At 40.7% G+C, this 12,515-nt stretch overlaps 1 protein-coding gene across 1 annotated transcript in view; it reads left to right on the plus strand.

The window, feature by feature from the left end:
* The window catches only part of LOC141429214 (alkylglycerone-phosphate synthase-like), a 35,302-nt gene extending 24,098 nt beyond the window's left edge, over positions 1-11,204 (plus strand). The window contains exons 3-13 of the mRNA XM_074089488.1: positions 2,763-2,904; positions 3,063-3,212; positions 3,964-4,149; positions 4,614-4,787; positions 5,209-5,325; positions 5,850-5,996; positions 6,458-6,593; positions 7,013-7,143; positions 8,901-9,061; positions 10,232-10,353; positions 10,795-11,204. Coding sequence (XP_073945589.1) covers positions 2,763-2,904; positions 3,063-3,212; positions 3,964-4,149; positions 4,614-4,787; positions 5,209-5,325; positions 5,850-5,996; positions 6,458-6,593; positions 7,013-7,143; positions 8,901-9,061; positions 10,232-10,353; positions 10,795-10,985 — 1,657 coding nt within the window. The 3' untranslated portion in view covers positions 10,986-11,204. The remainder of the gene's footprint in view (positions 1-2,762; positions 2,905-3,062; positions 3,213-3,963; positions 4,150-4,613; positions 4,788-5,208; positions 5,326-5,849; positions 5,997-6,457; positions 6,594-7,012; positions 7,144-8,900; positions 9,062-10,231; positions 10,354-10,794) is intronic.
* The last annotated feature ends 1,311 nt before the right edge of the window (positions 11,205-12,515 follow it).

The following is a 12,515-nucleotide window of genomic DNA, read 5'->3' on the forward strand; positions in this document are numbered from 1 at the left end:
GAGCAATAGGTTTCCTACTACTCCAGATTATTGATGATACACGATTACGATTACATGTAACGCATTGATAGCTTTATCCACGCCACTCTCGTTATCACAGATATAGATTACACTAGATTACGCAAATGCATCTACTTCGCGTGTCCGAACCCCGACCAAACGTCGGGGTTGGCCCCATACAAAGACTGACCGCTAACTGACTATCATGACTAGTGACTGACTCGAGCCCCACGGCGCGGGCGGGCGGTGCATTTGAATCGATTTTGCGCGGACATCGGGGAATTCACATCGCTAATTCGCTCTTGAGACGTTACAGTAGATATAAAAAAGTGACACGGTTGGTTTTCATACAGTTTGAGGTGTTTGCGTTATCTAGTGTAATCTATATCTGTGCTCGATATCAAATTGTTATCTTTATCAAGGACCATATAAATATATTATACAGTGTGTATAAGGTAACGGTATAAGGGATAAGATAGCCTTTGTACCTACATCTCATTCTCTTGTTATCTGTTAAATTCATGTTAAATACAACTTAAAGGGTTGTTATAGTGCCCAATAAATAAACATAATTTCACATGTTTTAATAAAATAACCCACCTTTTTTCCTTATAGATACAATGCACGCAATGTATCACTAAATGATCACTATTTAGTTTTTATTTAAAACGTTGCACTGTCGACGTTACATGCTTCTCTCTTGTGTCAAATTACTGTTCGCAATACATAACTGCTCGAAAAAAATATAAAATATTTTAGTACCTAAATCTATTTTTACACATACTTATATTTATCTATTAATTATAAGTAACGCCTTGGCCGCAAAGTGTCAACCTGTAATAACAACAATATTCTATGTCCTAGCTAGAGTACGCGTCTATGTGTTTATGCCCTTCACGACAACTCTATTCAATTATCGTTTCATGTTATACACTGTCAATATAGGGTTTACTTATTAATTGCTGGAAATTAACGTATTATTGTCATTGATGTATTTTGTTCACGCGTATTTCATCAATGCCTTTCAAAGAATTATTTTGACGCCTTTGCATTGTTTTGCATGAGTGTTTTGTTTTGACAAACTTGTTATTGTCTATGTTTGATCTATAGATTAGTTCAAACGCATTAAAATAGGGTGGCAATGCGTTTGATGTTATGATGAAAATCTTAATAAGTTTTTGTTAAAATTTTCATTTTTAATAGAAGCTTTTTTGCTAACTGTACATTTTGGTGACTGACTTGCAATGTCATCCAAACTATTAAATACAGGTACGTTTGCGTCCCAAATTTCAAGCCGATGCCTTAACCGTTGAAATGTTTCGTCCTGCGGAGACGATTCTGGCTGGACCACCAGACTTTCACAAATTACTTCATTTATTGTCACCAGACTTAATGGCTATGTTAAATTTCAAGAAAATCCGATTACTGGAAGTGGGTATACCTACCCAACTAACAAATTGGTCATAACATTACGACTGATTCATCGTAAATAAGCAAGTTTTAAAACGACGTGCCATTGCATAAGTATCACTTATATAGAACTTTAGCTTAAATGCATATTGTTCTTAAATCGCAGTTGTACAAACGTTTGTATAACATAGTAATAAAGCAATTTAATTATTGTCGTACAAAAGCTTTAACCAAGACCGTTTCCCGGTTTTACAACTTCAATATGACATCTTACAGCACTTTGGTGGCTAAAATGCCATACAACAGTCATAAACACGACCGTCTTATAGCTAAAAGATAGGGGTTACGACTTATTTGTTTCATAAGATTATCAGTTCTGACAGTGTCGATACACAAAATATCAAAAGTAAGTAGATTGGATAACCCTATTAAATAACCCGATAACAGCTCACTGAGTGCTATACAGATACCCGATAAATAACCCTTAAATAGTGGTAATGGTGTCCATATTGCGTCGGCTTATAACTTTGAAGTCATAAGCCAGACCTTTTAATTGTATAAAAGTCATATTAACAACTTAAAAATAAAATTCGATTCATTTATTAAATTAAATATAATAAAACAAACATTATTTAAAGGGGGCATTAAAAACTTCTTAATAAACCTAGTAACGTTCGTCGAAAAAATTATTTTCGCATGCGTATCTGATTTTGACAATAAATAAATAAATAAATTTTTATACCGAATTTCATTTCACTTTACTAGATGACGAATCAGTTATAATTAACTAAAACGGTAAAAAGTATAATACTTACTGTTTTTTAATAGTGGCGATCATTACACGCAAACAGGTTTTTATGTTATGAATTATTATTAAAATGGCTTCACTATTGTATTTCACCAACTGATTAGTCGTACAAACGTCAGCGTTATGACTACTTTACAACCATTTGGTCTTACAACAGTCGTTTATATATTTCGTATGACAGCTGTGTGACTAAGTAAATGCGCTTGCTTATGACGATTGACTGACCACTCTACGACTATTAAGCCATAAGAACTGCGCCAAATCGAGTCATTTAAACGTTTGTAAGCCTTAAATTCATACCATTTAGTTTTATGAAAAACGTTTGTACAACACTTATATGAGATAGTTTGCTAGTTGGGTACGTACATACATTGCAATTCAAATAAAAGCTTATAATAAAAAGTACATGCAGCATGCACAGAAAGTGCAAAATTCAAACTTCGTCTCTGCTGCTGCGCTGACGCTTAGGTATGTTATTCAATCGAATTTCGTAGTAGCTCCCCAGTTCCTCGTTAGTCATAAATTTCCTTTTTTTTTCTTCCAGGTACTTACTAGGCGGAAAGACCCTCCCCCACTTCATACCATGGGCCGTCCAGAACCTGAATATAGACGCCAGCAAACAGCGCAAGATCCCCGCCGTGCCCTCCTCCTACCAGGAGAGCCGTTTACCCCACCACGTGCGTCAAGTATGTATGAACCCTTTCGTTATGCGCAAAAAAATGCGCAACTTCGCAGTTTCGTTTGTTAAACGCAGCTGCTTGAATGATGAGATATTATTTTTTAATGAATAGGGCACCCCTAGGCCAAAGGTCTCCCTTTCCATCTAACCGCCAGTGTATTCCAGGAGTTGGAGGCAATAGCGCCTCTCAGCATAGAAGGCATGGACCGCCTGATACGGGCACACGGGCAGACTCTCAGCGACATGGCACGCCTGCGCACCAACACTTTCCCCCGGATTCCGGACGCCGTCATCTGGCCGGACTGCCACGAGCACGTGAGTCGAGCTACACTACAATATCGACGCAGAATCCAAACAACGCGCAATAAGAGCGAAAAAGACGTCTCCCGTCGGTGAACAGCCGAGCCGATCGACGTCTTTTTCGCTCTTATCGCGGGGACATAAAGAGTTTTTTGATCGGCTTAAGCCGATTTCGCGTCGATAGATGTCGGGAGACCCTAACACTACTGTCCACGTAGATCGCAGGTCATACGCACTGCAACTAGGTGCCAAGTTTTTGTTCATAGTGACGTGCAGATGATGATATTTATTATCCGTTGGCGTGCAGTGAGGATAGGCAGCGCTAGCAGCTGCACTAACATCACCCGCCACACCCAGCGTCAGGGTGGCAGCACTACTGCTGTCTACCTGAGATGCGAGCCTCATGAGGCCTACTGTCCACGTAGACCGCACGTAAGACGCACTACATCGTGCAGCTTGCTTCCATCCTGCGTGGGAAAGAACGGAACTGTGTTCGTGTGTGTGATCCAGACACACTAGGATATGTTAGTAGGATTATACCAAATGGCTTAGGCCATCAGATTTGGGACCTGTTTCACCGCACGTTGGTAAATTTATGTGGCAAATAAATGTGATGCTGCCTCTATTTAATCGAACCAAACAAAGAGAAAAGGCATTACATATTTATCTGTCACATAAAATTTATCAATGAAGGGTGAAATAGTCCCTAAGAGTTCCATTTGTTACGTACTTTTATCCTAAACTTAAAATCTTTTCCTCCTATTAGGTGGTAAAAATAGTAGATTGCGCGACCCGCCATCAATTCGTGATAATCCCCTTCGGAGGAGGCACCTCTGTCTCTGGCTCTGTGACATGCCCCGAGCGCGAGGAACGGCCCATCGTGGCTCTAGACACCAGCGAGATGAACTCCATACTGTGGATCGACAAAGAACAGCTACTGGCTAGAGTGCAGGTAAAATTAGCGTAGTACTTAACAGTTCTTGACAGTATTCTTAAGGGATTATGTCATCTGTTGTGGAGACAAATGATTTTAGTCTCTATGGTGGTTCAAGTAAGTGGTAACCAACGACTGGTTAGAGTACAGATTAATTCGAGAAGATACTACCGAGTTCGTGCGTGATTCCTTAGGTGAAATACTAATAGATTAAGAATCTCCAAGCTGCGGATAGACAAAATCCAAATGGCCGGAGGACATAGCAGAGACTGGTGTTATCACTTTGCAACGGGCACAAAATCGATACCGATCGGCGAGAATCCAGCACGAGCAAGATACGATGAACAGAAATATATCACAAGCTCGCTTCTCGATGGTTCTCGAAACTTCTTGTAGTGACAGTATGTCAGTACACAATGGTGCAAGGCCTTGCATGGCCCTTTTTGTACAAGGGCCTCAAAAATACCTACTCTTCTTTTCAGACAGGCATAGTGGGCCAAGACCTGGAGCGCGAGATGCGCGCCCGGGGTCTGACGGTGGGCCACGAGCCGGACTCTTACGAGTTCTCCACGCTCGGCGGCTGGGTGGCCACTCGCGCCAGCGGCATGAAGAAGAATACCTATGGAAACATCGAAGATCTGGTCGTACAGACTAAGGTAGGGAATATCTTATCTGCCAGCGGCTGGCTGAGAAAGTGGAGTGCAAGGGGACGCTGCCCCCCCCCCCTCCTGTTTTGATTAAGAAAAAGTACCTGTGCATAAGGAAAATCGACCGGAGGAAGCCGTAACCAAAGAAGTTTACCAAATTCATGACATGAAGTTGCTTCTCGTAGCTCCGCCGTCCCTGAAGTAAAATTGACTAACCGAATGTTCACTGTGCTAATATGTATGATCTTCCACTCCTGCCTGCCATATCAAAGCGTGAACCCTTCAGCCTTCCTTACATTGCAATGTGACCGTTTTAAAACAGAATGGTTTTGGTAGTGCGTGGACGATAGTCCCTAAGTTCGGAAGTCTGATGTTCCCTTCCTTTTGAATCATAATTATATTTGCTGACCGTATACGTCTGCTGTTACAGACGGTGACACCAGTGGGTGTACTGGAGAAGAGTTGCCGCGTGCCACGCATCTCGTGCGGGCCGGAATGGGAGCACGTCATTATGGGCTCAGAGGGGTGCTTCGGAGTCGTCACTGAGGTAACATAAACGTATAATCGTATTTCTAGTGCAGGTTAAATAACGTAGTGGTAGTGGTAGACTGTCTCCTAGGAAACTCGCAAGTCTTTCTGCAACAACGGTATAAATTGGTAGGTAATTTTTCTTTCTTCTAAAATATACCAATCCACAATAAAGCATATATCCACGTTTGTTTATAGACTAAGACATTTGTTAGGAAACTCACTTGATATGAACAGGGGGTCGAGCCAATTGTCACAACATCTCATGAGTCAAAGAATCGCCAAAATCGCCCCACGTATGTACGTAATGGCTACGGAGAGGTAAGCCCCACAGAAGAAGAAATGGGACGGGGGCGAGTCGCGGACGAGGCGGACACGGGGCGAAGGCGTCTCCGCTTCGTCTCTTCTGTTTGCTTTGGATCGCGTCGCGACGTTTCTATACATTTAGTATGAAAACTGATTCAAACGCGCCTCCGTCCCCCGTCTCTTCTATGTGGCTTGCGCCTAAGGCCTCAGCTGTTGAGCTCCACGCCGTTTTTCCAGGTGACCCTGAAGGTGCGCCCGCTGCCGCCAGTGACGCGCTACGGCTCGCTGGTGTTCCCGGGATGGGAGGCGGGGGTGAGATTCGAGCGCGAAGTGGCCGAGCTTCGTCTGCAACCCGCTAGCATACGGCTCATGGATAACGACCAGGTACCAAGACGAAATTGTGACCATCATCAACAGCCGAAAGACGTCCACTGCTGAACAAAGGCCTCCCCCTTAAAACACCACAGTGAAGGACAACTCGCCACTTGCATCCACCAATTGCCCGTAACCGGCCTACTTGCATATTTTTACAACATATCGGTGACTTTAGTTCTTTGACAAATTTCCGTATTTCTGGATTCTATCGCGCAAAGAAACTCCAAGCATAACCTTTCTCCATAGCTCGTAGCGTAACTCTGAACTTCTCCAAGAGGCCAAATGTCAAGTACCACGTCTCAGAGCCATAGGTCAACACACACTGGTCGCAGACTTCAGTCTTCAGGCACTGCGGAATAAAACGCGACGCGAAGAAAAAACACCTACATAATAGATAGTCAAACTTTATTACACGTCTATCTGTCTGTATACGTATCGGTCTTTTAAATTGTTCTTTTATCTCCTTGCAGTTCCGTTTCGGGCTGGCTCTAAAGACGGAGACCACGTGGGGCGGAGTGATCCTCGACGGACTGAAGCACTTCTACATAACACGCATCAAGGGGTTCGATCCCGCTTCGCTCTGCGTCGTCACGCTGCTTATTGAAGGTACTTAACCTAAACCAAAATTTAGTACGGTATTAAATTAACCGTAGTTACTTTTGTACGGTTAATATTCGTACTCGGTCGTAGATAAGAGTATTTTTTTACCTGAGGCCTTATTATCTAACGCGCTACGTTCGCGTATTCACCATCTCTTTCTACCCTCGTCTTATACCGTGTGACAGAAAGAAGTGGTGAAAACGAGTGTGATTGCAAGTGTGATAGACAATAAGGCCTCTGGAATGCACGATAATAATGAAATTACACCACCATCATCATCATATTTAGTCGAAAGATGTCCAATGCTGGACAAAAACCTCCTTCAAAAAACTACCGAAATTTATTTGGTAGGTTTTTCTTTTAAAACATTCGAGAATTATAGTTGGTATTGATTTCCAATATTTTTATTACTCTGTATCGCAAAGGGCACGCGGAGGAAGTAGCGGAGCGGGAGCGGAGACTGAACGCCATCGCAGCCAAGTACGGCGGGGTGCCGGCCGGGGCTGCCAACGGCGAGCGCGGCTACACGTTCACCTTTGTCATAGCCTACATACGGGTGAGTCCTTATGCCCAAGCCCAACACATTACTTATTCTGTGCCAACACACAGACGGAGGGTGTGGGTCCTGCGCGGGACCGCGACGGAAGTATTTGGATCATGCAACTTTTTGCTGCCTTGGTAACGTCTCCTGCGTTACCTATTAAATGTATGATTTTATGGGGTACAAATCCATTAAAAGTTAGAAGTTGTGTTGTGACAGTTTTAAGGCAATTCCTCTATGGTTCATCTCGTAGGTGTGCTAATGAGGGCTATCGCGTATGAATTCGCCACTAGAGGCGCTAGTGTAGCGTGAGGTCTCCGAATTGTCAAATCTCATAGTTTTTGGTTGAGCTACGCGGGTTTATTTAAAATTAGAATAATTTCGTGAATATTTTGCAATATCTGAAATTAATTATGGCAAATATGCGTTTCCGGGCAATGAATGTCTGTGTTTTGAGACAGTTTTGTCTTTCGGAAACCTTTGTCCTCCCTTTTTTCCGATCAAAACGGCAACACTGTGGCATGCTCGATATATTTATGGTACGGTTTTAAGGTGTATTAAATATGATTTTAATCTAAACTTTGTTTTCACGCCCGTAATAACAGACTTTGAAAGCCATACTTAAAAACCTCACCCAACAGTGCGCCATCTAGTGAGACAAAAAACGATAGCCCTCATTAATATAAATTGCAAACATTTTTCTGACATCATCACTCATGTTTCCTGAGTTATGGAACAGAATAACAACACTTAAAAGTTAATTGACCCATTTACATGGTGGTATATGGACCCGTCACAACGACGGCGGGCGAGGATCGGGTCGTGCGTCCATATACGCGCATGGGCCTGCGCACGACCCGCACCCGCCGTCTATGTGTGTTGGGCTTTATGCTGGCCCAGTGAATACTAAGTGCAAAATTCGAACTTCGTATCTTGCCGTTCCGCTTACACCAATATTATTTAATACGAGCGTGAGAGGGACGGTACGAGACGAGACGAACTTTGATTTTCTAATTTTGTAGTAGCCCCCCTGAGGCCGTGTACTGGAGTAGACAGCGGTAATGCGGCCTTCCCTTATTAGTGCTGGTGGATGAGTGCGAATGCAACCGGTAGAGCTTCATACCTTAACTGCACGCCAAATTGGACGGAATGAGTTCAATTTGGTCGGAACATTGTCTTGGATAGCGGCAGAATCAGTGGAAAGTTTTCTTTCTATGCGACTTCTTAGAAAGGAGGTTCCCAAAACGACTGTATTTTTTAAATACGTCTTACTTAGAACTTTTTTCTTATATTAAATGATATTGCAACGGATAACTCACGTCTCCCCGACGTGCCGGAGACGGCGTGTCGTGTCACGCCGAGTCGCGTGCTCCTATGAAGAAGGGCTACGAAATAGCCCGAAACATGTCGAGCTAAACTGTATTTAAGACGTGAATTATCCGTTACAATATCATTTAATATGAGTGAGTCTCACTGTATGATTCTTTTTTTAATAGAAAGCTGGTGCTGATCAAGATTCCTAGACGATTTTTTTTTTCATTGAGTAAAAACAATTATTAAACAGCCTGTTGCCCGCAACTCCGTCTGCATAGAATTCGTTTATCACTATCTCGCGCAAACTATGCAATTTTCCGGAATAAAAACTATCCTTTTATGTCCTTCCCCGGGGCTCAAACTATCTGTATACGGAATTTCATGATGAAGTAGCATTTAAGTATAATATTAGCGGGATATTTAATTATTAGTTAGGCTAACTAGTACTTGTTTCACAGGACCTAGCCTTGGACTACGACGTGGTGGCGGAGTCGTTCGAGACGTCAGTCCCGTGGGACCGCACGCTGGCGCTGTGCGCGGGCGTCAAGCGGCGCGTGCGCGACGAGTGCGCGCGACGCGGCGTCACGCACTACCATATCTCCTGCCGGCTGACGCAGACGTAAGTAAAGACCCAATGAGGGCTATCGTTTTTTGTCTCCCTAGATGGCGCACTGTTGCGTGAAGTTTTTAAGTATGGCTTTCAAAGTCTGTTATTACGGGTGTAAAAACAAAGTTTAGATTAAAATCATATTTAATACACCTTAAAACCGTACCATAAAAATATCGAGCATGCCACAGTGTTGCATAGTCCCCCTTTTTGTTCGGAAAAAAGGGAGGACAAAGATTTCCGAAAGACAAAACTGTCTTAAAACAGACATGCATTGCCCCGGAACGCATATTTGCCATAATTAATTTCAGATATTGCAAAATATTCACAAAATTATTTCAATTATAAATAAACCTGCATAGCTCACCCAAAAACTATGAGATTTGACATTTCGGAGACCTCACGCTACACTAGCGCCTCTAGTGGCGAATTCATACGCGATAGCCCTCATTAGACTATGCAAGAACTTGCATTGCATGCGAGTTGCGATAAGGTGTGGCCACATGCAAGTCGCTCGACGCTTGTTTCCAGCGATAAATCTGGTCACCTGACCCTATTTTGAATTTCTTGCGACTCGAAAAAAAACAGCGTCAAGTCGCCGCGTCGAACAGCAGCGTCAAGCATGATTTCCACAAACTTGACGACCAGATAGCCCAGGTTAGTGAAACCTGACTACGAAAGCTTGAGGTCCCGGGTTCGATCTACGGTCGGGGCAAATAAGTAAATGTACCTACCTATGAATAATACGAATGTTTGGGCTCAAGTACCCATAACACAAACTTTGGTTACTTTAGGACTAGATCAATTGGTGTCAAGTGTCACGTGATATTCATTTATTATGTATTTCTAAAAAACCTATATGTTATGTTTGGGGGAGGCCATGTATTATATATTCTGTGGTAACGTAGTACTTATTACGTCAGTTGATCTTCCAAAACCTTTATCACAGACTACTCTCCGTTTAAGGTTTGAATTAACGGTCAAATACACTGTATTTCGAACATGTACATTTATTATTATTAGCGATTAGCATTATTTATTATATTTTTTTATTATTGAAGTTAACAGATTTTTTAAATAAGTAGTTTCGTTGTTTCATTTAAAAACGTGTGCAAATTTTGCCAATGTTAAAATAAATTAAGTATAAGAGAATCATGTATATTTTGTTTATTGCTACGGCAGGTACGACGCGGGCTGTTGCATTTACTTCTACTTTGGATTCAACACATCAGCATTTAAGGACCCCGTTACCGTGTACGAAGAAATCGAAGAAGCTGCTCGAGACGAAATTATCGATTGCGGTGGTAAGATTTTTTTTACCAGCAAGGCTATTACGAAATTCAAAAATCGTAGCGTTCGTAAGTGAGAGGGCCGGTACGATACGAACTTCAATTTTTTACGTAGTAGCCCTTCAGTGGCCTATAAAATGTTCTAGTGGCTGCATAAACTCAACCCCTGCCTATTTAGAAAAAAAAACTAAACATTTTGAATGACTCAAGTTGGCTGCAATGATGTTTACGGAAGTTTGAGTGAAATAATCTAATAATATAAGTACACGATAGAGTAAGACTGTTATATTGTAAAGAATGAATATAATAATAATAGTGTAAACAAATGAGATTTCATTTCTATTTTTTTAATGGTTCTTTATTACCTGGAGTGCAACCGATAACTTTTTAATTTCTTGTTATTGCTTAGTTTAAGTATACATGTTCAATCTAAACATATTTCTCTAATTTTTCTAGGGTCGATATCCCATCACCATGGAGTTGGTAAGCTTCGAAAAAAATGGTACACAGACACTGTGAGTGAACCCGGGAGGCGGCTGCTATTGGCTGCCAAACAAACGCTCGACCCCGATAATATTTTTGCTCTGGGCAACATGGCTTTTAACGAAGGAAATCAAGAAGAGACGTCGATTAAGAGTAAATTATAAAAATGGTCGTTGGAAAAAGCTTAGGAACGACAGACTTATTTTTGTGATTAAAAAGTACACCGTGTCAAAAGTACATATTATTATATTGTTATGTTTAGTTTTTGGTTAAATACATTATCACTTATTTAACGAAGATCATATCGACAATATGTCAGAATTACAAGTCTTTTATGTACAATATGTTCACTCCTAAAAGGAAAAGTATTTTTCACCAATAGAGTGTTCTACTTAACAACAACGAGCGAATGACTCGATTTATGTACTCCAGGGTTTCTCAAACTTATGGCTCCACGTACCCCTAAAGTTTTTAGATGACAGCGAACGGCTATCTTCCCACCCCCAAAGAAAATAATATAATTCGCTATTGGAGAAACTAAGTTTTTTTTTTAAATTTCGCTAGTCTTGCACCCACCATTACGTAAATCTTGTCGCGCACCCCTTTACCCCACTTTGAGAAGCCCTGATTGATATACTCCAGTAGACGTCGTTTTTGTACTGTGGTTTTCGATCTTCGTTATATGATTACACTTGTGTATGTTTGTGTTGCAATTTACTTAGGACAGCTTAGGGCCTATGTATGATTATATTTGAAATGTTTACTTAACCCGAATTACGTTTATGTAAGCCAAGTGGTGTTTGATTGTTTAGTGAGGTGTGCGGTGGGAGTTTGGGAGCGTGTTTGATGTAAGCAGTGCCTTCAAACATGCTAGTTTAGTTTAGTTCATTAGTAACTAGATTTAAGTCGAAATGAAGCATGTCACCTTCGTTTTATTGATAATTTCAGGAAACTGCATAATTATTACATGTATTTTCGTTCAAATGTTACTCGAGTTAAATCACTATAATATGTTTTTAAAATTGTTTGTTATTAAGAATTATCTATTTTTTAACAATCCAATTGCTCAATTGTACCAAACAATAATTATGTTAGATAAAGTCCAAGTAATAACTACAAATTATTTCAGACCAATTCTATACATTACCATATTGGACTATTTTGTTAGAACTGTGTGGTTTTATAAAATTTAGGTTTCTCGTCACGCTTATGTGTTAACAAAAACAAAATACGATGAGTTAAAATTGACATTCCGTACCAATGATATCAGTTAAATTGTTAAGATAATATAGTTTATACAATTTTTTATTACATCTGCTTATATTTAAACACAAAAACTGACAAATTACGTACCTTAAATCTTTATTAATAATTATGGTATTAAAGAACTTTATGTTACTAATGGGTTTTTATTTATTTCGAACCTATCTAATTTAGCCCACGGCTTTATTTTTGAAAAAAAAAACAAAGTGAGAGCGAGCTGAGCGAGAGAGAAAGAGAGAGAGATACATGTCCAATACACATAAAAATACATTAAAAGGAAAGAATAAATTTTATGAACGACATATAACTACTTTGTTCACCCGTAACCTTCCGATAGCTGGGCCAATTAACTTTTTTACCCACACTAATCTGTCCGCGACATTTTTCAAACAATTGCAGATTTTTGTAAGTAAACATGTTTTTTTCTGTAA

Source organism: Choristoneura fumiferana, chromosome 6 (genome assembly GCF_025370935.1).
Source record: "Choristoneura fumiferana chromosome 6, NRCan_CFum_1, whole genome shotgun sequence".
In the NCBI taxonomy this organism is placed as follows: Eukaryota; Metazoa; Arthropoda; class Insecta; order Lepidoptera; family Tortricidae; genus Choristoneura; species Choristoneura fumiferana.